Source organism: Mesocricetus auratus, unplaced genomic scaffold (assembly GCF_017639785.1).
Source record: "Mesocricetus auratus isolate SY011 unplaced genomic scaffold, BCM_Maur_2.0 Super-Scaffold_100006, whole genome shotgun sequence".
NCBI lineage: Eukaryota > Metazoa > Chordata > Mammalia > Rodentia > Cricetidae > Mesocricetus > Mesocricetus auratus.
Window position 1 is genome coordinate 4,522,861 of NW_024429190.1, and position 26,483 is coordinate 4,549,343.

General features: G+C 44.5%; 1 protein-coding gene across 5 annotated transcripts in view; it reads left to right on the forward strand.

The window, feature by feature from the left end:
- Grb10 (growth factor receptor bound protein 10) overlaps positions 1-26,483 on the forward strand; it is a 117,381-nt gene that overhangs the window by 55,241 nt on the left and 35,657 nt on the right. For 4 of the 5 annotated variants that reach the window (XM_040746645.1, XM_013122703.3, XM_013122707.3 and 1 more), the window contains 4 exons: positions 2,666-2,744; positions 15,596-15,836; positions 19,306-19,389; positions 19,994-20,138. In XM_040746645.1, the coding sequence (XP_040602579.1) occupies positions 15,622-15,836; positions 19,306-19,389; positions 19,994-20,138 (444 nt within the window). In that variant the 5' untranslated portion in view covers positions 2,666-2,744; positions 15,596-15,621. The remainder of the gene's footprint in view (positions 1-2,665; positions 2,745-15,595; positions 15,837-19,305; positions 19,390-19,993; positions 20,139-26,483) is intronic. The other variant, XM_013122705.3, reaches the window with a different exon arrangement.

Below are 26,483 nucleotides of genomic sequence, written 5' to 3' on the forward strand. Positions count from 1 at the left end.
GGCAGGATGTACAAATGGAAAATGCAGCGTGTCAGCCCAAAAGTAGACAGATGTGCGAGCTGATGGGTAGGAGACATGTGGTGTGTGTGTGTGCACTCATGCATGCATGCGTGTGTATGTATGTGAAGGGATTAATGTGTGCACAGCAACCTAGAGCAGGAAAAAGCAAGGATTGGGTGGCAGATCTGCTTAGTTTGCAAGGTATTTATTGACCCAAGGCCCGCATTAAGGGTTTGCTCTCCTGGGAGGCACTGTTGGGAGGGTGGAACCTTCTAGGGGTCAGGCCTAGGGAGAAATGTTTAAGTCTTTGGCGGTCTCCTATATAATAGAAAAACCTGTTAGTCAGTTTTCTGTTAATATAACAAAATTACCGAGATAACAAGAAAAAGGAATTGTGGCCCACAGTTTCGGAGGTTTCACTTCATGGTCAGTTGCCCTGCTTCTTTGGGTTTGTGGCAGGGGTGTACTTCCACAGCAGAAGCACATGCCAGAGGAGTCAGGGTACCAAAGTCACATGCAAAGACATATCCCAGAGATTTAGTCTCCTCTCCACTAGGCCCTGTCTCCTAAAGGGTGCATCACCACCCATTCAACACATAGGCCTTTGTGGAACATTCTAGATACAAACTGGATTCAAGCATTCTTAGAAGACTGTATGTTCATCAGTAGGACACTGGCCAAATAAATTAATATCTATGGGGTGGGACATGCTGGATCTATGAAGAAATTCATCCAATGGCAATTACATGTGTTGACCAAAAAATGTCAAACATTACTATATCAAGTATGATTGTATATTCCTTCTTTAAAAACTAGGATCATTTGGCCTATGTTATTCCAAAAACTTATATTTTATCTATATACATATGATGTATATAGATATGTTTCCTTTTTTTTAAAAAAGAATGGGATGCAGATAGGTTAAATATTTTGGTATGTGATTAGAGTGTGGTTTATTTTAACTTTTTCCCTCATATTGTAACTAAATTCTAAAGAAACAATTTCTTTTGAGAGGAAGGAGGTAGGCACCAGTACTTAGAAGGTGTGGAAGCAATTTGCCTTCCTTTGAAGTATGTTTGTGAGTCCTTTGGGTGAGCTGGCCTTTGGTATCTCTTCTTCAGGGCACCTTTCTTACATACACACACACACACACACACACACACACACACACACACACACACAGCAATACCTTAGCTCCCCACTTACACATTGGTGTGTTTGTGAGCCAGGAAAAGTTAGCATCAGTCTCAGATTGCACTTTACAAGAGAGCTTTTCAGAAGGTTCTAGACAGAAAAGCCTCCGGCCAGTGCACATTGAAGCAACGGAGTGTGGCCACACACCCAATCCTACCACACTGGCACCTTTGTGAAGTCAGTGTGCTCTTCCTAGGCCATCTAGGTGATTGGGCAGGAAGGACTGAGTGAGGGTATTTAGCCAGGTTTCTCATGTCCTAGTTTATAGACAGCCCCGGTGCACTGAGGGTGGTGATTGACATCTCTGTGCCACCCATGTCCCTGCTGTGAACCACACCCATACCTGGGAGAGCAAGAACTCAAGCATGCCAGGCTTACTTTTGAGATACGTTTTTGACATCGTGGTTGTGTGAGAGCAATATGCATTCAGCACAGGCATCCTGAATTTTAAACTTGGATCTTTTCCTGAACTAATGCTGTGTAGTAGGATGCCGTCTTGCTATGCGGGGTAGTGAGTATGAGTCACGGTTCCTGCTGAGTTGAGCCTCGTGCTCACAAGAGAAACAAGAAGTACTCCATAGTGCGCCATGTCCCAAGTACAATGTGACGTTGGTTGGATGTGTTCAGTGCACTTTTCACCTCAGATACTGTGCGTCTGTGATGAATTTATTGGTGTATAACCCCACTGTGAGAGGGAATCTGCACTCTGCTTGAGTATATGTTAATAAGTGCGCTTAAATGAACACAGTGCTTTATATATGTATATGTATATATTAATAAGTACGCTTAAATGAACACACAGTGCTTTTGGCACAGTTCAAAAAACCTTTCTAATTACAGACATAGTATATGTGTTTTCAAAAACATTCACAGATTTTACAGATTTCTAAAAGGTTGTTAATAAAAGTTAATCACTGCTCTTTTTTGTAAATGTGCAGATATAAAGTGGCACATTTCTACCCATATTTTAATGTCTCTTTCGTTGGCTTGAAGATGTTTTTTTCTCAAATTTTGGATCTGCTGTTTGAATTTCTGCCTAAAACTTTGTCTTCATTTGACAGCCACTGAACCCCTCGTCCTTTGTTTGCAAGGAGCTCTTACCTTTCTGTACTCCCAGGAAGTCCAAGATTGCTTACCTAGCAATTCTAGAAAGTGCCATGTGCTTCGTAGAGTGTTGATTATTGACATTCATTCCCTGTGAAGAGCACACTGACTTCACAGTCAGCAGTTGTCCTTTGTAAATTACCATTCAGGGAAATCTACAACAAAACAAAAGGGGCACCTTCCAACTCCCTTGACAACGGATTTCCATTTGCCATTTGCGTTGATCGGTTTCCCTTCCGTGGCACATTTTCAACTCACTTAAAACTATGAAAAAGGAATAAATAAATGGAATGGAAGAAGGAATTGAGCAAGAGGAAGTGGTGGTGGGTACAGTCCCTCCTTTCACTCTTGTTGTCTTCTTTTTTAGGACAAAGTGGGGCAGTCATCGTCTAAACCGCAAAACCTAGCCCGGACTGGGTTTTCATCTCAATCAAGAAGCCAACCAGGTAAGAACTGACTGTAACTATGTGCAGCTGCGTGAGAACTTCATAGTGGTCTTTGGTATCCATGCAGTTCCAGGATCCCCTGTAGATAGGAAAATGTGGAGGTGACTAAGTCATTAGTATAAAATAGACTAAAACCTGGAGCCTGTGCCCATCCTCCATGTACTGTACGTCATTGCTGGAATGCTTATCACTCCTGATAGAGTACGACACCATCGAAACACTTGTCACACTGTATTGTTTAAGGACACAGAGAAAAAAATGTGTATCTGTTTAATACGGGTGAAATTTTTCCCAGTATTTTTGATCTGTGCTTGTTCAACCTATAAATGTGAATCCTGGGGGTACAGAAACTCAGCTATATAATGTAAGATGTTCTTGCCATCAATAAAATAAGATTCTAGGATCTTCTCTTTCGTTTACGGTCAGTAAGGTCTAACATACAAATCATTATATATTTTCTTTCAGTGAGCAAACCTCAGTGAGTCAAAGGTTAAATTCTGTTTGTGCGAATTATCTGAGATTCACCTCTTACTTTGCGAGGGCTTTGAGTCCTACATAAAGACAATTGACCATTGCCTGTTGAGGTCCCTCCACATGGGAATCCTCTCTTTTACCATTTGAGGGTCTTTCTATCCTGGGAACTGCTGGATTTATTTTAGTAACCCCACAACAGAATCCTTTATATTTGGGCATTTTTGTATCTTCAGTTATGCTAGTTTTACACATGTGTACCCTTGGCATCTCTGGTTCCTTTTCTCTTTTTTTCTCCTCCCCTTATCTTACCCCTTATATATTGTTAAATATTTGAGAGGGTCACTGTGGGGAAGAAGGAAATGTGTATAAATGAGTGTAAAATTAACTTGGTAAGTGAGATCTAAGAAATGGAAACTCATCCAAAGTGAAGACTCAGCTCTCGCGTGGACTGGAGAAAAGGCACTGGTAAGTCCGCATGAGTCGAAGAAATCATTATGTTTTTGAGCTGGTAACCAGAGGAATCAGATTTTTTAATTGTTTAGTGAAAATGAGGGTGACATTTAGCAAAAATAAACACTGAGGTGTATCATGTAATCAAATAAGTGTCTTCTAGAGCTTTGGGCAGCTCATAAAAGAGTCAGGATTGTCTGTAACGAATTCAGATTCGCACTTCAGGAAAGTTTCCAGTGAGATAATATAAATGAAGAGTACCTGTTTGTTAGGACTGGTTTGAAATATAGGACAATTTTAACTCAACACACCGTGCTGCTGACAAATGATCTAGAAGTCTATGCTTAACCCTTTTATCATAAAATTGTAATCAAACTGAAAGAATTCTCAAAAGCTTATCTCTTATCCATTACCTTTACATTCTGATCTCAACTACTCCATAGACGGTGGGTAGAGATGGCTTCCTAAAGAGAGCTCTTTTCATTATTTTACGTAGCAGCAAGGGAAAGCTAGGACTCCAATGTGTCACAGTACCTGAAACAGGACTTACATGGAAAAAGGATCATGTTTTGATATTGAATTCAACTGTTTGTTGCCCTGCGAGGAGTTTTAACTTTCAAGCACACCTGTGACATTAGCTGTTGTTAGTCCTTCTCTTCACATAGCATGTAACACAGGGAGAACCAAAGAAAGGCATGGCGGTGCAGCCATAGAACCAACAAAGACAGCTGGAGATTAAGTTCAAAGTAATGGAAGCCAAGAAAGTTCTAAAGCCCTTCCTCCCATAAGTTGGTTCTTTTCAAGCATTTGGTCACAGAAGAAATAGAAAATTAATGCATGGGGAAGTACTAGTTAACTCCTGGATAACCCAGGATCAGTCAAGATCTGACCCACTATGTGTAAAATAAGCAAATTTTTTAAAGCAGTAAACATAAAGAGAAATGAGGCCTTCACTTACTTGCAAATGTGATTATTTGAAGTGAAAATCAGGTTTAGGATAGTGGGAAACTTTTTACATGATTAAGACTTACACTTGAGGGCTAGAGAGATAGCAGTTAAGAGCATTTTATTCTTCCAGAGGATCTGGGTTCAATTCCCAGCGCCCACATGGCAGCTTACAACTGTAGATGTAGAACCAGAGCAGACAACTCCTAGATAGGAACCATGCAAAACTAAGTACAACAGAGAGAAGTCGTAGTGGAAAGGAAATGCCTGCGACCACGACTGACTGTACTTGTAGTTGGTGAGACAGGATAGATCCCACGATACATTCTGTCCTATAGTCAAGTTGAGGCCAATTAAATAGCTGAGAGTGTGGAGGTGCAGTCTTTCCTTTATTTGAATAACAAGAATAAATGAGAAGTAAGAGTCTTCATGCTTTCAAGACATTGCATAACCCTAAAGGAAAATGGTAAGTTTGCATATAAATGCATTTCTGTAAAAATGTAGCAAGTGACATGAATGGTACTTCAGCCTGAGGTTAGGTGGTGCAATGCATGTAACATGCATAGTATTATTGTATTCTGCTAAAAAAAAAATGTCAAATAGCAAAGGTAGCAGCGAGCCTGGATTGCAGAGACATGGAGCATACTGTCTTCCTTCTGATTCTGGACATTGATTTCACATGAAAACTAAGGAAACCAACTGAGTGGAAATCAAGGAAGCCGACGCTCTGGGGCGGGGGGTGTTCGGGGAACACAAGGGCACAGTCCCTCTTTCAAGTGTGTCCAAGTGCAATGTTCATCTTCCCTCTTGGCACACACACAGCACTTGGGAGTCTGTGGTGAGCAGGCCTGCGGTGTACAGCTCTCTGGCAGTGCGGTACAAAGGCCATTCCCTTCCTGGGAGAGAGTGGATCAGCTCGTCTCCAGGCAAGCACGGAGCCCCACAGGAGCATGCAAGGGGCCTTCCCAGTGCCTTCCTCCAGACCATCGTCTTCCCCTCCCATATGCCCAGAACCAAGTTCAGTGTGTGAGGTTATGTTTAAGAAGCCTTCTTAGAATATTTGGTTGAATAGGACCAAGATGCCATACTGTTCCTTCTTGCTTCCTAATTTCTGATACAGGCCCAGAGTTGCCAGTTCCTTACAAGGGGCCTAATGTATAGAATAGAGATTAGCTGTGCCTTTCCTTGACCTCTTACTGCTCTCTGGCAAAGAGGATTTGTCGTTCCTGTTTGATTATCTCATTCCTAGCTTAAGCTGCTTATTTTTATGTGGCAGTTGCTAAAAACACTCCATGTATTTCTTAGCAGCACCAACAGGAAGGACCACACTTTGAAAATGGCTCGTTTTCTAATACTTAACAGTACACTCAACAGTTTCTAAGAAACACTTTTTCATTGTGGAAATACGTATAAAATAAACTTATCGTCTAACCATCATAAGTGTATAGAGTCAAGAAGTGAAAATGTGGAGAGCCATCTCTAGTTCTCCTCCCACAAAATCTCTAATGTCTGCCTTCCTTCTGCACTGTGGGAAGTGTGACAAGCTCTGGCCACACCACATGATGTTTGTGTGACACGATGATTGTCCCATGGTGTCAGCTAGCATGAAGAATCACAAAACTGTTACATTTGACATGATTTCCTGGCTCTGTCTTCTTCTTATGTGTTTATGTGACTTCTGTGTTCCAGAAGCAGGTTCTAGAAATAGTGAGAACTTTTCGATTCACATCTTATTTAGTTTGTCAGCTCCATCTCACTCGCCTACATGGTAGGAAGAGTTGCTAGGGCCATATTTATAGGGAGGAAGAGGCCTGGGGTCAGAGCCCTTTTGAGGGCCAGAACTAGACTTGAACCCAGGCCGGTGGGTCCTACCCTCTGAGCCTTTTTCCCTCTCATCTTTATGGCCTTCCTGTTGGAACTTGGTTCTTGTCCACTATTTTCCTTCATCTTTGATTCTTGGGTGTGTCTGTGACTCCCACCGAGATTCTGACCGGGGACTTGGGAGTGGCTGAGAAGATGCCATTCCTACTGGCACCTGTGCACAGTGAGCACTGACCTCCCAGTAACTGCTTCTTCCCACTCTGAAGATCATTCGTCTTCGTAAGGAAGATGGGAATAAGAAGGCATCGAGGAGCTTGCGTCCTCTGTCTTTGGCCAGCGTCAAGCAAGCCACAGACCTCTTCCTCCTGGTCCTCATTTGGAGAAGAACTGAAAAAGCCATTGTCATCCTTTGCCGTTTTTCAAGTCTCAGCTATTCTGGGCCTTGCTTTGCGGTGCTTTGCCGGTTCATGCCATCTTGCCTTGTCCCTTTGAGCAGATAATTGGGCTCCATTAATGTTTCATGTCTCCTTTAGGTGTTAGGATACTCAAGGTTCAGTAGAGGGCTTGAGCCCAGCCTGTCTCTCTGGTCCCCGGCAGGTTGGCTTTTCATTCTGCTTGCTTGCTGGGCAGTTCTCCTGTGACTTCTATCCAACCCTTCATTACACAAGCTTCTATTGCTTATCAAGACCATGTGAAGCATAGGGAGGGGAGCTTCTCCAAGGAGATGCAGCAGTAAGCCTTGCACTGTTCAATAAAGTCCCTTTCAAGTCAAGCAGGGAACAAACTAGAAATAAATAATTCTCCCACTTAATTATGATCAGTGATGAAAAGAGATCTTCAAATATCTCGTAGGTAGAAAGTTAGAGTGTGTACTCTCCAAAAATCCTGGAGTTTCAAGACATGCAAATATTTAGACCTTTGCAGGAACTCATTTCTTCTGTTCCCTGAGCCCAGCCCTAGAAACCAGGATCCATACCCTCCAGGTACACTTCAAGAACATGTATTCACCCACAGAATCCAAGTAGACCTTCATTGTGAGCACATTAGGAGACGACTCTAGATGTTCTATTCAATCCAGCCCTGGTATGAGTGTGCTGTCATGGTGAAGCTGCAGCCTAGTCTCTGTCCTAGAAGCCAGCTTCTGTCTCCTGGGCTTTTGGTATCTGGGTTCTCCTGGGATGGCTCTCTGCCTCTGATGCCTTGTGGCTGAGGCTCTTCTGAGAGCCGAGTATCCTACCTGCGATTGCCTTGTCACTGAGCATACCCATGCTGGGAGGAGCACTGGCCTCTGGAGTGTGTTTATAGACCAGGAACTTCACTCTTCCAAGAACCCTTTCATCTGAGGACACAAGCCTGCCGTACCTTCCCACTTCTCCAAGAACCATCCCTTCTTGAGCTGACCCCTCTCAGTTGGGAGCCCGTGCTCACATTCCTACAGGACACACTGCTCCCTGCTCAGTGTCACTTAAACTGGAGCAGGTTTTAACTCCTAGAAAGTATTGCTTTTCCAAAAGTTGTAAAAGAAAGTTTCACATCCTTCCCTGCTACTTTGTTTAGCATCATAACCCTTTCCCAGAGGTTGTTGTGTAAGTTTTCATTATATTTGGTGGCAAGGATATTTTTTACAAACATAAGTATTACACATATTTATAGGCACCATGTGATGTTTTAGTACACACACACATACACACACACACACACACACACACACACACATTGTTTAATGTTCAAGTCAGGAAAAACATTGTTCTCTATTTACCCTTTTCAATAAACATTTAAAAATATGGAATGCTTTATGAATAGAATGGAGGCAGGAAGCTTGCCTACTTTATTAACATCTGTATTCTAGCACCATAAATGATGTTGGGTAGGTAGTTTGTACTCAATAATGTTGAATGAGGCAATGTTGGGTAGGTGAATAGATTTCGAATATATGGAGTTAAATTCATGAACATACAGTGTTCCTGTTTAATATCATAATAAAGATTCCCCAGTGTCTCATTTGGTTTGAAAACATTGACTCCTTGAGAGCCCAATACCCATGAGTGACAGGCTTTTGGACCATCACCTTGATTTTCCTTTTTCGAGTCCAGTGTTCTTAGACTAATATTTTTAGGGCTGATGGAAAATGGGAACCTACTAAAGTGACAAGTTATTTATATAGTTTCTTGTACCCAGGCTCCTGCCTGATTTATGATGTAATAGAAAAAAGTAGAAATTGAAATTAGAAGGTTGAAAAGAAGCGGATCTATTTGCTAAGGAAGACTTGAGAAGGATACAATTTATCTTTTTTCCTTTTGGGTGTTATTTTGTAGACGATACACACATACAAGGTATCTTCTAAAAGTAAAAATAGAAATTGCATGGCTGAACCTGTGCTTTTAGAATGTAATTTGCAGCTCAGGTCTTTGGTTCTCATTTGGCAGGCAGAAACATTTTGGTAGTGGAAAACTCCTTTTCTGTGCTGTATGAGTCTTTGGTGCAGAATCTAAGTCATATTAAAGAACTGGGAAGAGACTTAGTAATGGCCAGGTGCTTCCTTCCACATTGTGGGAGGATACTATAAAGTCTGAGGAAGGGCACTACACACTTTTGCTATGGGATGGCCAGTGAACACTGAGTGCCAGTTCTTTAGTTTTAGTGAGTGGAGTCATTGAGTAAAATGAGTAGCTTTCCTTGTTTTTTTTAATGGAATTATTGTACAGTTCCCTGAAACATAGTTTTAAAAACTAAATCTCACTGGAATCAAAGTACAAGGCAATTAATCATTTTCTTACTGGTTTTTGTTGTTGTTTTTAGAGGGTGGAGATGATGTGTAGTTGCCCAGCCACCAAGTTACCTGCCTTCAACTTTGTGATTTGCCCTAGACTTTAGTCTATGGCGCTAGCTTTCCCCTGGGGTATTGTGGGCCTCAACTGTCTATAAGAGTAGGCACACTTTCTGTTCATCTCAGTAGTGTTTATTGAGACTCCTTGACAGTGGAGCTTTGCACACGCCATTGTAATGGTCATGTTGAACAACCGCTTCTTGCCACTACCCTGAAAAGTGAACATTAAATTTATACTGAAGTTTCATTTTCTTAACGAGAAGACCTCATGCTTACTGCAGCTCACTCAAGAAATACACAGCATTTCCCTTCGCTCTTGGTTCAACCTGAAGAGCTCCCCACAAAGCCAGTCTCGGGCACCCTTGTACATCCTCACTGTTTACTGAGACTTGTCTGACTCAGAGATTTCCTGTTCTTGTCTTACCTCCTGACTCTGGATGCTCTCTTCTTTATCTTAAGTTGAGTAGTTTTGTTGACGAGTCTCCACTGACATTTCTCCGTAACTAAGCTTGTGTTGTGTAAGGCCATTCCAAAGTATGACTTGTACGAGCCAAGCCCTGTGCTGGCTACCATGAGTGACGACTATGCCTGTCTTGCCTCAGTCTGGTCTTGGGGTGAGGCATGTTTCGATGGGCAAATTGAGAAGAAAACAGTGGTGAAAGTGGCTGTCAGTTGGGAATGAAGTGATTCTGGGGGGCAAGAATCAGGAGCACATGGGCAGGAATCAAGAAGCCCAGAGCAGTTGAGCAGGAGGTTAAGGTGACATCAAGCTGTCTATGATGTCTAAGCATAGAACATTGCCCTACTCTGGCAGAGGGCTACCCAAGTAAAGAAGTACTACGAAGACTTTAATTGACCATAGTAGCAGGTATCTACAAGTCCAACTTTAAAATTGCTTTTTTAATTTTGGTTTTTAAATAAAATGTAGGAACACTTACAGCCATGTGTGGGAGTGCGTGCCTGTATTCCCAATACTTGGGAGACATCTCAGAAATCAAAGCAAAGGCAGTCAGACAGTTGTGTAACCGTTACCCAGGTCTAGCCACAGAACTTCTCCAGTTCCACAAATAACCAGCTCTTACTCTCTGCCCCTAGACCCTGGCCACCTCACCGCAGGCTCTATGTGTGTGGCTACTATAGGTACCTGGTGCAGTGGAGTCTTTGACTTTTGTATATCTGACTGATGTTTTCACTGTATGCAGTTCGCTTTGAGGATGAAAAGCTCTCTGTCGTGTAACTATCCCTCATTTTCTTTATTCACCCATCCACTGAGGAGTATTTGAGTTGCTTATAGCAGTGTGTGTGTGTGTGTGTGTGTGTGTGTGTGTGTGTGTGTGTGTGTGTGTGTAGTGCTCTATTCAAACCCTCCCTTCCCTTTTAATCTATGACTACATGAAACCTTAGAGAAGGCTAACAGTACCTTCGTCTACTTTTTTTCATGAAACGCTGGAAAGCCACAGTGAATTTTAACATCTTTCATCTAATTATTGAAGATGCCTAACAATAAAATATTAGTGAACTCCAGCTTTCCATGGTAACATTTGTAGCATATTTAAATGATTGATTTCTGGCCCCTCAGATTGTAGGGTGAACGTTGCTCAATACCAGAAACTACTTTTTGTGTTCCTTAGGGCATTGTTTTTAGACTCAAGTATATTTTGAAAGAGCATTGATATTCATTTCTGTCTTCAAGCTTTTTAAGCAATTACCATAAAGTAACAAATCAGAAAACAGAACTATAGTAGCATATACACTGATTTTTGACTGAATTTAAAAAAAAAAACTTTCCTAGAAAGAGATGGTGCTTACAAAAGAAGATAATCCTTTAGCTGGGATGACATGGAGTAGCATGTGCAGTTAACCAAGTATTGTTGATCACACACTTAATCAAAAAGACCATATACATGCTGCATCTCTGATCCTGACTGAAGGGACTTAAATAACTTTTCCAATAAAGACCTCAAGCCTGGAGAAATGGAAACTTCTTAGGTAGAGTGCTGTTTAATTTTTTTCTTCAGAGAGACTCAGTCCCTGTCATTCAGGCACACAAGCTTGCCTACAGTTTATCGTTTCCTAACAGATGTATCTCCCATGGAAATCAAGAGCAAACAAGACAGGCGCTGAGTGTTCCCAGTCCCTGGCGGGGGAGCGGGGTACCTGTAAAGAAGGGACCGTCATAACAGATACATCATATATGCATAGTGCAAATGCCTTTAAGGAGACAGAATAATTTAGTGAAGAAAATGCGGAATCACCGTTAATCTCCAGTTCGCGTAAAAAAGACACTAGATGGTGCTGTGAACCAAGGTTTGTTAAGGTGCTAAGGTGCGCCCGCCAGCCCGGGAGTGAAACTCTCTTTGGCTAACACCTCTCCTCTCTCCTTGCCCTTCCTGATCAGCACACCTCACCTGGCTTGTGAGAGACATTGCTTATGAACCAAATGAGAATTTACTTGACTTACGTATTTCCAAACAAAACTAGCCTTGAGTTTTCTAATGACAATGAAGCAAAAAGAGATGTGAATTTGAGATCAAATGACCTCAAATATTTGGGACACAATCAATGCCCAATTGAAACCGGGTTCTTTAGGGAAAGGAGACAAACAGCTGCTACTAAGGGCTTGATTGGCAGCCATGTTTGTTCGGGAAACACATTCTTGCAAATTCATCTGAGGTGAAATTGCATATATAAAGATAGATAAAGTCATTTCTTCCCTACTGTTCTTTCTGAAGGGGTAACCTTGTGGAAAATCTGTTTCATCAAGTTAGCATTGAATAGGCAGTCTGAACATTCATTTCCAGAAACATCAGTTAGCCTCATTCTCCCACTCCTGCTCACTGGCAGAAAGCTTTTCACAATCGGGTTATTGTAGATCCACTCAGGTTCCTGGGACTACAGAACAGTTTAGCAATTGGCCACATGGACAGAAAATATAATGCGGTCCTCACTGGGAAAAATATACGCTTATATAATGTCTGCAGAAATGTAGTAAGAGAAAGTTAGTAATTGTTCTTACAGGATATATCAAAGCTGGTTGTAGAGTAAGCCATTTTTGAACTTTGAAGTTTCATTTTCATTCCGATGGCTACAGAAAGCCTGAAGATTTGAGGCATCTGGGATATAGTAGCTGTGTTTGATTGGTGAAGATTGTAACCTGGTAACTGGATGTTATCAGATTAGTCGGGTATTCTTTCAAAGACCACCCAATAAAGTTTATTATTCAGCTAAAGAAGTTGCCACTTCAGAAGGGAAGATCTGAACATGTATTGTCTCTTTAGCATCTTTCTGCTTTATATGAATAATATTTGTATAATATCAGAATTGCTTTGGCTTTACTGCAGAGGACCAACCTAGGAATTTACCTGTTGATGAAAAAACAAAAGAAATAAAAAGGACAGGAGACACCAGGGACTGCCACCAGGGGTCGGCACAGCCAAAGGCTGCAGCAAGCTCAGGGAAAAATAGCTACAAAAGAAAATCTGCCAGCGTGAACCAAGCCATTTCGTTTTCTCAGAGGCTGGGAGCGCTGTTGGAGCAGGAACCATGTTTCTGTTGGGTATCAGTAGGATCAGAGCAGTAGTAATGGGACTCAGTGTCTTACAAGCGCTGTTCTGTCTGAACACTTAGGAAGCAGCTCTGCGTGTAGCAAAATTTAGTTCACATGCGGTTTCTTCCCTCAGTGAATTTGGGCTGGCCTGGACCCCACCACCACAACCACCACAACCACCACCACCACCACCACCACCACCACCACCACCACTATTAGTATAGTAAACTTTGTTCGCCCAGTGTTGTTTCTTAAATGATCCATCAAGGTAGAAATGTTCAGCTGCGGGTGAAAGCATGAATACATAATTGTTTGGAGAGCTTAGATTAAGCTACTGATTGTATGTCAACTAAACCTGAGTACAGATGTATCAGGAAGCATGTATTCTAGGACTCTCCCAAAGTCCCAGACTTATTAACCCTAGTGTAACTTCTACTCCCCCTGCAATCTTCTCCTTAGCCATCCTCTAGTCCCTCCTCCGGCATGACGACCAAATGCTGCTCTAACAGGATTCAGAGGAGGGCTTTCTTAAGAGTCATGTCCCTTCAGAGAACAACAGGACCTGAAGGTGTAATCCCCATCTGCCCCACTGGAGTCTTGGATGTTTTGTTAGCCAATCAACCCCTAGCTGGGCAAGTGCTCTCCTTTGGCCATCAGCAATCCCCCTTATGATTCTTAGTTTTGCAGTCATTATTACCAACTCAGCACTCCTGTCCATTTACTATCTAGCAATAGGGTTCATATCTGATCATTCAAAACGTGTGCTGTACCAACATCCTCTTCCTCTCCTTCCCTTCTCCCTGTATGTAGTTCCTAGACTTCACTGACGATCTGAATCCTTGTGTCCACCTCAGCGCTTCTCTCTCGGGCCCACCGCCCACTGTCCTCCCTCGTCAGCATCTCTTGTACATGGCGTCTATTCTTATTCCAGAGGTGACGGCACCAGTCAGACAGCAAGGGCTCATCAACACTATTTTCAGCAGCCTGCTGTCTTTTCTTTCTTGATGACCTTGGACCATGAACTGCCTAGACATACCATGTGTCATTTCCAGTATCCAGCTCCCATTGGGATCTCTTGCAGCTTCAAGTCAGGGGAATTGAAGGTTCTTCTGCTTCTGCCCATATGTTTCCATAATTGTGCCCCGTTTCCTCTCCCCCAGAAAGGTGCTAATTCCTACAATGCATAGTTTTCCATTCCCTACACCATGCCAGGTATCCTCTGGTGACCTTTAGTGTCTTTTGTGGTCAATCTTGAGAAACAAGAGGCACCCAAGAAAGGCCATCTAAGATACTATAGTGCTGAGGAACAAGATCCTGGTGCACATGTACTCTAGACAAAGCATTCTACACAGAACTACTGGCCCAGCCTGCCACATGAGTTTGGGGAGTAGGGGCAGGGAGGACCCGGTGCTCCAGAAAGCTTTTTGAGCCCATTTATTGTGCATACTCCTGGTCAAACAAACATCTACATTTATTTTCAAATTTGAGATGTTCTCTGCTACTTAAGTGATCTAGAAAAAAAAAAGCAAGTGGCTTCATTCCTCAAATCTGCTTCCTCGGCTGGTAGACCAGTTGTCTGCTTTCTGTTGTTTTTTTTTTATGAAAAAAAAAAATGAAATTGAGCTACTTATTCTGTACAAGACTCAGGAGCCATGACCTGTGAGGGTAAACGTCTTACAGTCTATGGCTTGTAGCCCTTTTTTGGGGGGGGGGTGTACTCCAAGCCATCTTTTACAACTTGTAAAGTGCTATTATGGGGTCAGCCTAGGTCACTGCTTGCCCTGTAGTTAAAAATTAACAACTTTAGGAAACACTGTTTCACAGAAGACTTCCTGGTATTCTGGTTGTTACCATCATTCCACCCTGTCTTCCTCAATGTTCCCTTAAGTACAAGAGTTATATTGTAAATATATCCATAGGGGCTGGACATCCCCATGACCAGCCTCTATATTTTGACTAGATAGGCTTTCTCCAATGGTCTCTATCTGTTGCAAAGAGATGAGAACTACAGTTACTGTGAATATAAGGATGAGTACAATGCAATTAGAAATTATGCTGGTTTAGTGAAGTGATCCAAGATCCATGACCTCAGTAACCCTGGGATATTGGGTAGGTTTCTGGTACTAGGCATGATTTCGTCCTGTTGAGTGAAATTAGAGAAGTTGTTGGTTGCCTCCGAGATAGAAGTACCACTATTGCACTGTTCTATCTTGCCATACTGGACACTGTTGTCACACTCATAGGTGTTACAGCCCAGTAGGACTGTTGATTACTGTCTTCTCTTGGTAACTTTTACAGCACCTTGTGGTATGATGAAAGCTAATCCTCACAGAGGAAACTTTCAAGTCAGATCCGGCTTCGATACTCCAGGTCTTATGTCTAAACTACATGGTATCTTTAGCAATAGGGACTTACCTTAAACCTCCAGAATATAACCAGGCCAACTGCAATAGCCTTTAGTGTATTGAGAGTATCTTGAACTCACTTGACCAACATCTCAAAAGGGGGTTTCTCCTACTACCTGGTACTGGGGTTTTTATTAGTCTCTAGCTCTTGTAAAGAGCATTATTAGTTCAAGTGGGATAACTTCATTTTAAACTATATATGTAGATGTATACATGTGAATTTATGTATTGTATGTAATTAATAAGTAATAATATGATTTCATCATATTTTTAAAATATTGTTTGGTTTGAGTGCCTACTTACCCTAGGATGAGCATTTTGGTGGAACTCTACACCCTCATTGACATTTCTTTCTTCTCTTGTTTTTTTTTTTTATGTGCAGAGCATGGTTTTGGCCTTCAACTGCTAATGAACGATATTAACTCGTCTTTGGAAAGCCTTAACTCAGCTTGCAACATGCAGTCCGACACTGACACTGTGCCCCTTCTTCAGAATGGCCAGCATGCTAGCAACCAGCCAGCAGCCTCTGGCTCACGTAGCCAGCAGCCGCAGGCGTCCCCAAAGCAAAAAGTGCAGCGTTCCCAACCTGTCCATATTCTGCCTATCAGGTGGGCCCAGAAAAGGTACTGTCTGCTTTTATTCTACTTTTCTAAGGTACAAAGGGTGATGGGGAATGACTGTAAAACCATGTTAAATGGGATTCTGTCAATAGCAAGTACAGTTGTCACTCTAAAATCTTGGGGAAAATGAGTCACAACCCTAAAGCCAGAGCACAGTCCTGAGCCTCCTGTTTACTCTAGTTTTCCCTACACATGCATACCAACAGCGAATTCCAGCTTATAGATTAGATACAATATGCAACAATAATTAACAGTAAAACAGGACAGATACTGAGAGTCGCAGGAGTGGGCCCTACCCTTGCGATAGTGAGAAAGCACAATGTGATAAGAGAGCAGGGAGCACGTGGAACAGGCATTATGGTATTGCCAGGCTGCTTTTGGCGGTCTATAGGTATGTCACCAGAGTTCCCAAATCGTGCCTCTGCCAGCTGACTTCAAAGAACTGAAAGTGTGGGTCTCAGTAGCCGCACTGGTGCACTTGGTGTGAACTTGTTGCCTGGCTCAGCATCTACGCATTTTCCCAGGCTCCTGCTTCCCAGCAGACACCACGACTATGCTCCAAGTTCCCGTTCTTCAGGGTAGGATATGTAGACCAGCTGCAGTGTTCTCCCAGGCCTAATCAAGAGATGTCCGATTCCAAACCTCAGTCGAGGTTCTGTTCTGGCCTCATCCCTAGGGGACTGAACAGGAAAGCATGTCTGTGCTGGCAAGAAGAGAGGACTGGGACCTTGAGGGAACTTCCTGGGAGGTGACAGGTCTCCGAGCTGAGTCCAAGCTAATGGGAGAGTGGAAGGTTGGAGAGAGGAAGCAAAGAGAAGACTCTAAAAGGCTTCTGAACCTTTCCCAGCAACTGGGCAAGAGGAAGGTTAGGATACACAAGACAGGACGACGCATTGTGGCTTAGGCAGCACAGTTCTGGCTTTGAGGGTTGTAGGGCAGGAGGAAGGTCAGCATGGCTGCAGGGAATGCTCTGACATGAAAGCCTCCTGGAGAGCCCACAGGCCTGCAGGTGACGGGGTCCCCGTGGGAAGAAGGGTGCAGTTAGTTGAGGGTACTGCTGAGCAAGAAACAGTCCTGTGACTTTTGTGTGGACTTAGAGGATAGGGAAGAGTGGAGAGCAGCTGACTTTGTGTTGAGAAAAGCAAGGAAGGTAATTAGCATGTTCAGAAGATGGAGAGCCTGGCTTACGAAACCCAGCCGAGTTGGGGAAGACAGCTCTTGAGGAGCACTGCCTTTGCCTGGCCCAGCCTCAGGACTCCCATGAGTTTCAGGCATGCATGACCGAGCAAGGATGATGAGCTCTTAGTACAAGCCTGCCTCTCTGGGAATTCACAGATGTGTGTGCAGTGGACTGTGCTTGGGACTACTGCCCAGTCTCTGTCCAGCTGGAATTCTAGTGGCTGTACTTTCTCAGCACTGCCTATTCTGGAATGTTCTACTCCTCCTTGCTTCCAGAAACTTCTAAAAGGGTTCTCTCTGGTCTGCCATCTTAAGATTTCTATAGACTTAGTAACCATCTTCCCGTAGGCCCCATTTCCTTGGAGGTGGTGAGGGTTGCTGGCCCTCTGGTCAATTGCCTTTCAGGCTTTCAAGCTTTTTGCTATATTCATGGGGTGAATTGACCCTCTCACCCATTTCTGGTTTCTTTTGAGTCTGGAAGGGAAGCTCAACTCTTTGTGAGTTTTCCCAGGTTCAAGGGTCTACTTGCTGCCCATCCAAAGCTGCCTCGGGAGGGTGCCCCAGAATGAAGGTGCCTTCTTACTGCCCAGAGGAGGGGCCCAGGAGTGGGTCAGGAGAAGGGTAGTGCCAGAGATCTCTCTAATGAGAGTTCATAAGTTGTCTGGGGCATTTCAGGTTCTAGTTAAACTTGTCATTTCTGTGATACCACTGGTGCCTCTGATGAGTAAGACAGCAGGGCTGACTATCATATGGTGACAGGCACCTCCTTCCTGGCCGCTGCTTGCTCTTCTCTTGGCTTCATAAGTGGCCCTGTCTTTTACCATCAAGTGAGACTTGTTTTAAATTGTAAGAACAGAATTGACCACGCTCTATAAAGTGACACATCTATTGAGCAATGAGGAGCAGACTCCATGATGTTTCTCATTTAATTAACTGGAGTCATTCCCACTCAAGTCTCTGAGGTTGTCCCTTTGGGTCACTCTGAAAACCCAGGTAGAAAAGCCCAGGCTCACAGCAGAGGTAGGGTTCTGGGCTAGTGACAGGAGAAGGGAGGGTTTGCACTACAGCCTACATAAAAAAGGTTCTCAACCTTCCTAATGGTGGTGACCCCAACCATGAAATTTTGTGAATTGTAAAGTGAATGTCTGATACACAGGGTGTCTGATACATGACCCTGGAATGTCATGATGGGTTCCCAGTGGTTCCCACAGGCTAATTGATGGAGCAGGAGGAGAGCTCAGGCGAGGGAGATTTCTCAGGTAGATGAGCCAGGCACAGTTTCCCAAGTGTGGCCACCTCCACCTCCCAGGCCTGCTATTTTGTAGCAGTCTTGATGTCCCTAAATATCAGCACCTCTCCACAGACACTGGCTTTGTAGCCTCGGGGACGTAGTTTTTTAATGTAGGCCCCTGTAACAGGGATGGCTTTCATCTTTGCATAATGCCCCTTAATTATACTTCTGGGCAGTATCTGTGAAATGTTATAGCATTAAAAAAATTAATGAAGTTGCACATTTTCAAAACACCCTAATAAAGAAGTAGGCTTTTGTGAGCTTCTGGGACATCAGAAACAGTCCTTGTTGGTTCTGTAGATCAAAGATGCTGAAGATGAGGCTGTTAAAGGAAGAGCAGGATTTGTTAACAGTGAAAATTAGCTTCCTGCCACATCATCAAGCTGGTATAGGAGCAACTTTCCCATGTGTCACAACACAGATGTCCTCCCGGCCTTGGGAGATCTGCTGTCTTAAAAGTCAGCACATCCTTTCCCAGGTCACACAAAATGGCAAGACAGATCTTCCTTTGAAGCTGGAGACTGGTTTGTGAGGCCAGTGGTCACACAGTGAATTTTCAAATAGCAATTCTCCCAGGAAGGCTCATGGATAAATAATCTTAACAGATTGTAAAACTATTCAAAAATTTATTTGAGGATAATATACAAAAGGTAGCCCCAAAGTGTTCTGAAATAAGAGGACTCTACACACTAGCCATGTCCCCTCGATTGTGTGGGGGGTGGATGAGTGGGTGGGGGTGGGTGAGTGGGGGGGTGGGTGAGTGGGGGGGTGGATGAGTGGGTGGGGGCATGAGTGGGGGGAAGACACGTAGATAGATAGGTGGGTGGAATGAAGTGTGTTTCCGGGAAACCCCAGGAAACATGGTCAGGAAGCGACTAGCAAGACTCTACAAAGAGAAGCACTGGGCACTTTGCAGTTTTAGCTTTTGACGTTGAACTTCGTTTTTGTGCTATTTTCCTGGTGAAACCCACTTCATCATCCATTGGCTAATGGTGTGAAAAGTGAGCTTTGGATTTTCCAGAGGAGGAAAGGGAGGAGAGGCGACCCTGGAGAAGTGCCAAGGAGCACAGAGGAGATGTTGAATCGGTAAGGACACTCAAAGGAGAAGATGGCTACATGAAACCTTGGTTTCCAGTCCAATACTAACCCCCTTTCTGTACAACCTGCTCGTTTCCACGGTTCAGATAAAGAAACGTGAAGCCTCCTCTAGGATTAGATATGTGTTCATCTCAAAGACGGTACTCACTAACTAGCTGCTCCCCCTCTCCTCTGTCCCTGGAAACTACCATTCTCTTTTCTGAATTCTACTAACTTGTATGCCCTCCACAAGTGGAATCTTCCCAGTATGTGTCCTTCTCTTCCTGCATTATTTCTCTCACCATAATTTCCTTTAGGCTCACTCAATATATAGTGTATTTCACAATGTCCTTTCTTTATTTTGGGGGTCATTCTCTTTTTGAGGCTACATGATATCCTATCACAGAGACATACCACATTTTGCTGTCCTATCCATTCATGGCTAGACAGATGGGCTACTTCCCAATTTCGTCCATGGTGAATGAACACAGGTGTGTGAGCATCTACAGAAACTCTACGTTCCACTTTCCAGGGCATGGGCGCAGCAGCAGCCGCCGTGCTCCGATGTGTTAGGGTAGCACATGTTAACCGGTGTCGGCCTCCTTCCTTGCAGGCGTCTTCAGGAGGAAGACCAGCAGCTCAAAACCTCATCTCTCCCAGCTATCCCTAACCCATTTCCGGAGCTGGGACCCGGGAGTCCTTCCGTGGTTCCTCCGAGCTCCTTACCTCCTCCTCCAAGCCAGCCCCCGACCAAGCAGGTGAGTGGCTCTGAGCTTCAGCACAGCGATGCATTTCTTTGTGGAGAAAGGTGGGAAGTTACAAGACCCGCTCCTTTAGGTTGATACTGAGCTTCTATCTCATGAGTTCTTGTAATTGATTGGTCAAAATTCAGCTTGCTAAGTTAGGAATGTGTGGGCATCATTTGGTAAGATTTCGTTTGTTTGTTTGTTTGTGCGGGCAGCATGCGTGCTATGATGCATGTATGCAATCACACTTCTTTCCTGCCCTTATGGGGGGCCCAGAGGATCCAGCTCAGGCCCTCAGGCCTGCTATCCAAGTGTCTTTAGCCTATGAGGAATGCATCACTGTCTTTTAAAGAGTCCTAACTGTGCGTTTTGTTTTGCTTTTTAATTAATAATTTGATGTTTGTAGATGAATTTTAGTTCTTGTAAAGAAATCGTGCAACCAGGTCACCCTGGTCAGTCAGTCACTGTTGGGCCTTCCTGCGCCCCTGCCCTTCCGTATGGGGTACAGGCAGTTTCCGTCTTACGGTCTTAACTTTGAAGGCAGCCTGCTCACAGCCAAAGAATGGCCACTTGACCCTGGAGATAGTTACTGCCCTTTTAAAACTTTAAGTTTCTCTTTTGAAGTGGTACTATAGAATAGAGATCTGGTCACTGCCTCCATGTGAGAAGCTGTCCAGTGACAGCCACATAGCTGACCAGAGACACCGGCAGGGGAATCCAGATATCTCAGACTCCCTGAGTAGAGGGCTGGGGGCAGGATGTCCTGGGGCTCTGCAGGACAGCCCACAGCACTGCAGTGTGGCTGAGGGCAGCTCACACCAAGGCTCTGTTCCAAGCTGCGCACACGCTGCTCCTGTGTTCAATTACTGCTCAGGTAGGCCCTGTGAAATCAGATAAGGTGTAGCTGTCTCCTACAGTGGAGGAAACTGAGGCCACTGTCAGTGTGGAGCTTGTCCCAGAGTCCTTCCTTAACCGCTTTTTTCAAACAAATGCTTTTTAGAGGAGTCTGTGCTTTCCCGTCTGCCCAGCTCTGCTGTTCTCTGACACGGGGAGCCAGCCAGCCCCATCCTCTGCAGTCCGGTGGCATTGAGTACCAGGCTCTCGAGCACCAGACTCTTTTCTAATACCCACTGGCTTTGGAACACTGCTCCCATGAGCGCCTCTCTCGAGCGGCCCACATTACAGCACTGTCAGACTTAGAAGGTGAGGTCAGTGTTCCTTGTCTGGGAGCCAGCACTGTCCTGGCTTCCGCACACGGTCACATGCTGGAGTGCATCTGGGCTGTCTACCTCCCTGGTGACCTTCTGCCTTGAGTAAGGATCCTGATGAGCGTGTATGGTTTGTCCCCGAGGTTGTTTACAAGTTTCCTGTCCTGAAGTAGACCACAAAAGTACTGTCTGGCCCTCGCCTTGGCTGGCAAGAAAATGAGTCTCCTCCCCACTGATTGTCCAAATTTGTAAGAATAAGGAAACCTGGGAATTTTGCCTGCATGTGTTTTTCTTGGGATCAGAGTTGGCCCCTCATGAGAACAGCGCACTGGCGTGTTTGTCGTCAGATTCCTCAAGCCGACTGGGACCAGTGAGAGCAGAGAGGCTGGTTCTCACTTGTGGAAGGCCGTTGTTCTTCATGGCTGTTTTTATTTTTATTTTGTATTTATTCTTTGGTAACCTTGCGGGGGGACATTGTGTATTTTGATCATTATCCCTCATTACCTTCTTTGACCCCCTCCTCGCTCTTTCTGCGTCTCTCCTCCCCTCAGAACCCCATCCTACTTGCATGTCTTTTCATTGTTGATTTTTTATTACATTTATTTAGTTAGTGGTGGGCTCACATGTACTAAGATACAGTGAGTATAGACATCAAAGGGCAGCTTGAAGGACTCTCTTTCCTTGTGTAGATCCCATAGCTCAAACTCCATCCCTCAGGCCGGACCACAGGTGCCATTTCCTACAGTGGTGCCATCTTACCAGCCTTCTTGTTTTTATTCTGACCCATTGAGTTTTATTAAGGGTTAAGGTATTCACTGAGCATGGGCAACGTATTAGTGTCTACACCACTGAAGAAAATGGCATGCTTACCTCGCCATTGCTTGGCTTTTGTTGCTTTATTAACGAGATTTGTTCTTTAAATTTTAAATACATGTATAGTAATGCCTCCTGATGACTCCCGTCCTCCTCTTACATTCCTCCTATCCTTTCCTCTTCCCTGCAAGGGTCTTTGACAATCTCTGCTTTGTTTTGTGACCCACCAAGTTTAACCAGGGCTATGTGTGTGACCATGGGGTTAGAGAGCTCTCCAGTACATGATGTTGTTTTCACCCTGGGAGAAGGGTTATTACTCATCTTTGTAAATTTGAGCATCATGAAAGTTCTGAGGTACCCATTGGGAGTGAGCACCAGGTTCTGTGGCTGCCTGCTGGATGAGTCCAGGGTCTTAGCTGGGGGTTGTGGAGGTGATAGTGCTTGAGTCCCATTTAGGTCCTACTTTTTGTTGCTTACCTAAGGGGAAGATTGGGTATTATTTGTCCTTTTTTTATGAAGTCAAAGGGCATAATGTTGGGAGCAGAGTCCGGTCAGGAATTGTGAAGCATTATAAAATAGACACCACATTTTCAGTTCTTCCTGCCTGGGAAAAGTTGCCTGGCTTCCTGGAAAAAAATGGTAGGAAATGGAGGGAATGTAGCCTCCCTGTCACATTCTGTGATCCCAGAATGAAGGGAAGGAAGAAAAAGTGGAGACCGTCAGTAACAGTGAGGAGGTGAACCTCATTCTCACCTTTAGAACAGAGAGTTGGAGCTTTCCTCCACGTGCCTTCTGTTTCCTTTCCAAGGGCTTTGCCATGGCTGCTTAATGGGGCAAGTGTGGCCAGGCATAGATGTTTGGACCCCAACTCTGGAGAAAGACTGTAGGGTAGCCTTGCTGCTTATCTCAGACTGCAGACTCCCTAAGCGCCTATTTCTCGGAAGATGAGGGTGTGCGTGGATACCCCTGCCCCCATGGGACAACCCCTTGAGTCAGCCACAGTGCTCACATTCTAAACACCTAAGACCTTGAGCACTGGTAAATGGGTGCATGCGGACTGCTGCCAGGGTCAGCTGCCCTGCAACACTACCTGACTGCTTCACACATGGGCAAGGTACCTCATGGGAACCAAGTAACCTGCAGATCCTAGAGGACTCAAGGCTCAGGGAAGTGCAGGAGAGGACCTCTGCAGGGAACAGGAAAGAGCCCCAGCCCACTGCTGCCAACAGCAGTTTTGGTGTCATCTACCTCCAACCTGTCTGACTAGTCTGTCAGACCTACAGCTGGAAGCTGGCTACTGAGCTCAGAGTGTCTGTACAGAGAGCCAGACACTACCCAAGGCAGAGGCACAGAGAAGTAGTCAGTAGTCAAAACAGCATGGTGGTATGCAGAGAGAAGTTTTCATCTCACATGGAAGGAAGGGGAAGTCTTCCATAGCTAATCTGTATCCTTTCGGGGGACCCCAGAGCGCACGCCGGCCACCAGGTTAGTGGCTGTGCCATGACTGAGCTCTTGGCAGATGCTATGCCATAGGAGCTTTCAGGTCACCTAGGTTGTCTTCATGTCTGGGAGATACAACTGAACTTCCCATAACCACCTCTAATCCTTTGACTTGGGGACACTGAAAATAACTGAGAGTGAAAGCTTCCAATTGGAGATTACCACATTGAGACTGAAACCCGCTATTGGTACCTTGTTCCTTCACTAGCTAGGACTTGACAGCTTCAGTATTCCCCGGTTCTGGTCCTCATTCTTCATGGGGGCTGCGATGATAGCAGCTCATTACCATCCCCCAGACAACCCCTGTCCTGAGTATAGCCTGTCTAGCATACTGTGAACTCAGCAGCCTGGTGACACAGGCCCTCGTTTGGAGGGGCATGGGGGACCCCATATCACTGAGGACTGCCATGGTCGCAGATGACAGTGGTAGTAACATGGCTGCTGGATTTATGGGTTTCCAAGCTGTCTGAGCCACTGTCGGGATATATTTAGCTGCAGAAAACCAGACCTGGCTGGCTTCCTGCATAAGGACACAACTTTCACGGGATAGGATATCTGGGGCAGAGAACTGAAGCTGCCTTGGCCTTGTTCCGTGTTGTGGGACTTGCACGCCGTATCTGCAGCGGGGGCTGGCGTGAACAAAGTTGGGACTGTCGTTCAGCAACAACCTTTCCCAGCACAGTCAGTGAGCCAGCTGCTTGGACACATGTAGAGGCGAAAGGGGAAACTGAGGTACTGTATGGGGTCCCCCGATGAGTAGAGGACATGAAGAGCAGGGCGATCACAGGAACTCAGGAGACAAGGTCTGACTCGTGCTAGGTAACACTGTGGACAGGAGCTTTGCAGAATGTGTAACGGGCTCAGCAGCGGCAGGCTTCTCTTTCTTCTGGCCAGTAGAGTTTCCTGTGACCACATAATGGCTCGTTCAAGCATGTTTTTCCATTTGCTGTTTAAACACAATTAGTCTTATATTGTGCCCCATCATTAATGGGACATAAATATTGTCTCAATTCCAATCAGTTCTTTTCTCTTAAGTTTAAAATTAATTTTCTGGAACTAAATTAACGGCCTTACATAGGATTCCACTCCTGCATTTACTAATGACCAAAGTGGGGTCTTCCAAGGCTCTAACTGCCATTCAGTGAATGTACTGCTACAGGAGAACCCTGTAAGTGGGGAAAATCTAACCCTGGCCACCATGTGAAGTGAAGGCTGTCGCTCCCCAAGGGCCTTGACCACACATTCACTAGTCTTCCCACTGTTAACGTCATCTTCTCAAGACCTTCTGAGATCAGAAGTATCAGGACCTAGACCTTGCTGAAGTTTAGTTTTGGTTCTGGGACCCCTGCCTGAGGCAGATTATGGCTGCTTAAAGAAGCCTGTGGACTCTGGCAGGTTTGGAACAGACAGGGATGCCCATCCCAAGTGAGACAGCCGAGCCTAAGACACACATCAGCTCATCCAGTGTTCAAAGATGAAATCCTGTTTGGCACACCCATTCCTCCTCCTCCTGACCTACTGCTCACTCACATCCCTCCAGGGAGGCTCTGCCTGGTGGCCTGTCTTCTCTGTAGGGCCAGTATGTGGCCCCTTCTGAGCAGCGGCACCTCTGAAGGCCCTGTCTGTCTGAGGAGGCTGATATCCTTGACCCTAGCCTCTCAGACCAGTTGTGACATTAACTCAGCACATAGGAAAATGTAGGCACAGTACAGCTGCTTCCTATATTTAATACATACCTAAGGCCGCAGCTGCCACTAGGGTGTTTACTCCGACCTCGTCTCCTCTTACGGAATAGAGCAGACCACCAGACACATGTTCAAATGTCAGCTAAGATCCACCAAGGGCAAGGCCACTTTTCACGGTTAGCAACTAAAGCGTCAAAAGAGTAGAATTCATATCTAAGACCACTCACATGTAATCGCATGTAAGCCTTTGTGCAAGCAAGGTGCCACAGCAAACCCCATGTAGCCAAAACACCTCTGAGCAAACGGAACATTCATAAAGTGTTTTATTAGGAGTATCCGTGCAAATTTACCAAAAGCAACTAGACAGAAACTGCCATCTTGGGCTGAGGATTTAGTTTTGTGGTACAGCATTTGTCTAGTAAATTCAGGGTTCTAGGTTGCAAAGCACATAACTCCATAGTTAAGGAATTTTATATTTTCTCCCATATTCATGGGAGTTCACATTTCCTTCTTGGTTTTAGAGGATCCAAAAAAATTATCAGGGAAAACTCAAGTTAGTCTAGAGCTTTTTGAAGTTAAAAAATAAAAAGCACTTTACATATTTTAAATATTTATTAAATATTCTATATTTTTAAAAAATGCTTTCATAAAAACAGTTCCCACTGAGCCTATTCTGGATATGGTGCTGAAGTGCCCAAGATAAAATGGAGAGGGCTGTCCTGACGACTGTCACAGTTAATTGGTGGCGTTGCTAGGTCTCAGAGCCCTGAGCATTATAGCCCCGGAGCCAGAGAATTATCCCTCCTGCTTGGACGACGTGAGGCACCTTCATGTCTCTGTTCGCCTCTGAACAAATGATGCAATCACAGCAGGGAGTCGTGACCTGGAGCAGACCACGTGCTTGGCTAAAAATGAGACAGGAAATCATCCCAGGAATCTCATGTGAAATCCCAGCCTAGTCTCTCCCTCACTATAAATATCTTATACAAATTCTATAAATTTGAGAAGCCTGACTTATTGCTCCAGCCTCAGATCTATCTTATCTTGAAAGAGTACTGCAAACATGAGCCTTTAAATTTTATCTTTTAGTGGAAAGAACCACCATACTTTAGCTGCAGGGATGAGTCTGTGCCTCACCTGCATAGGAGCCA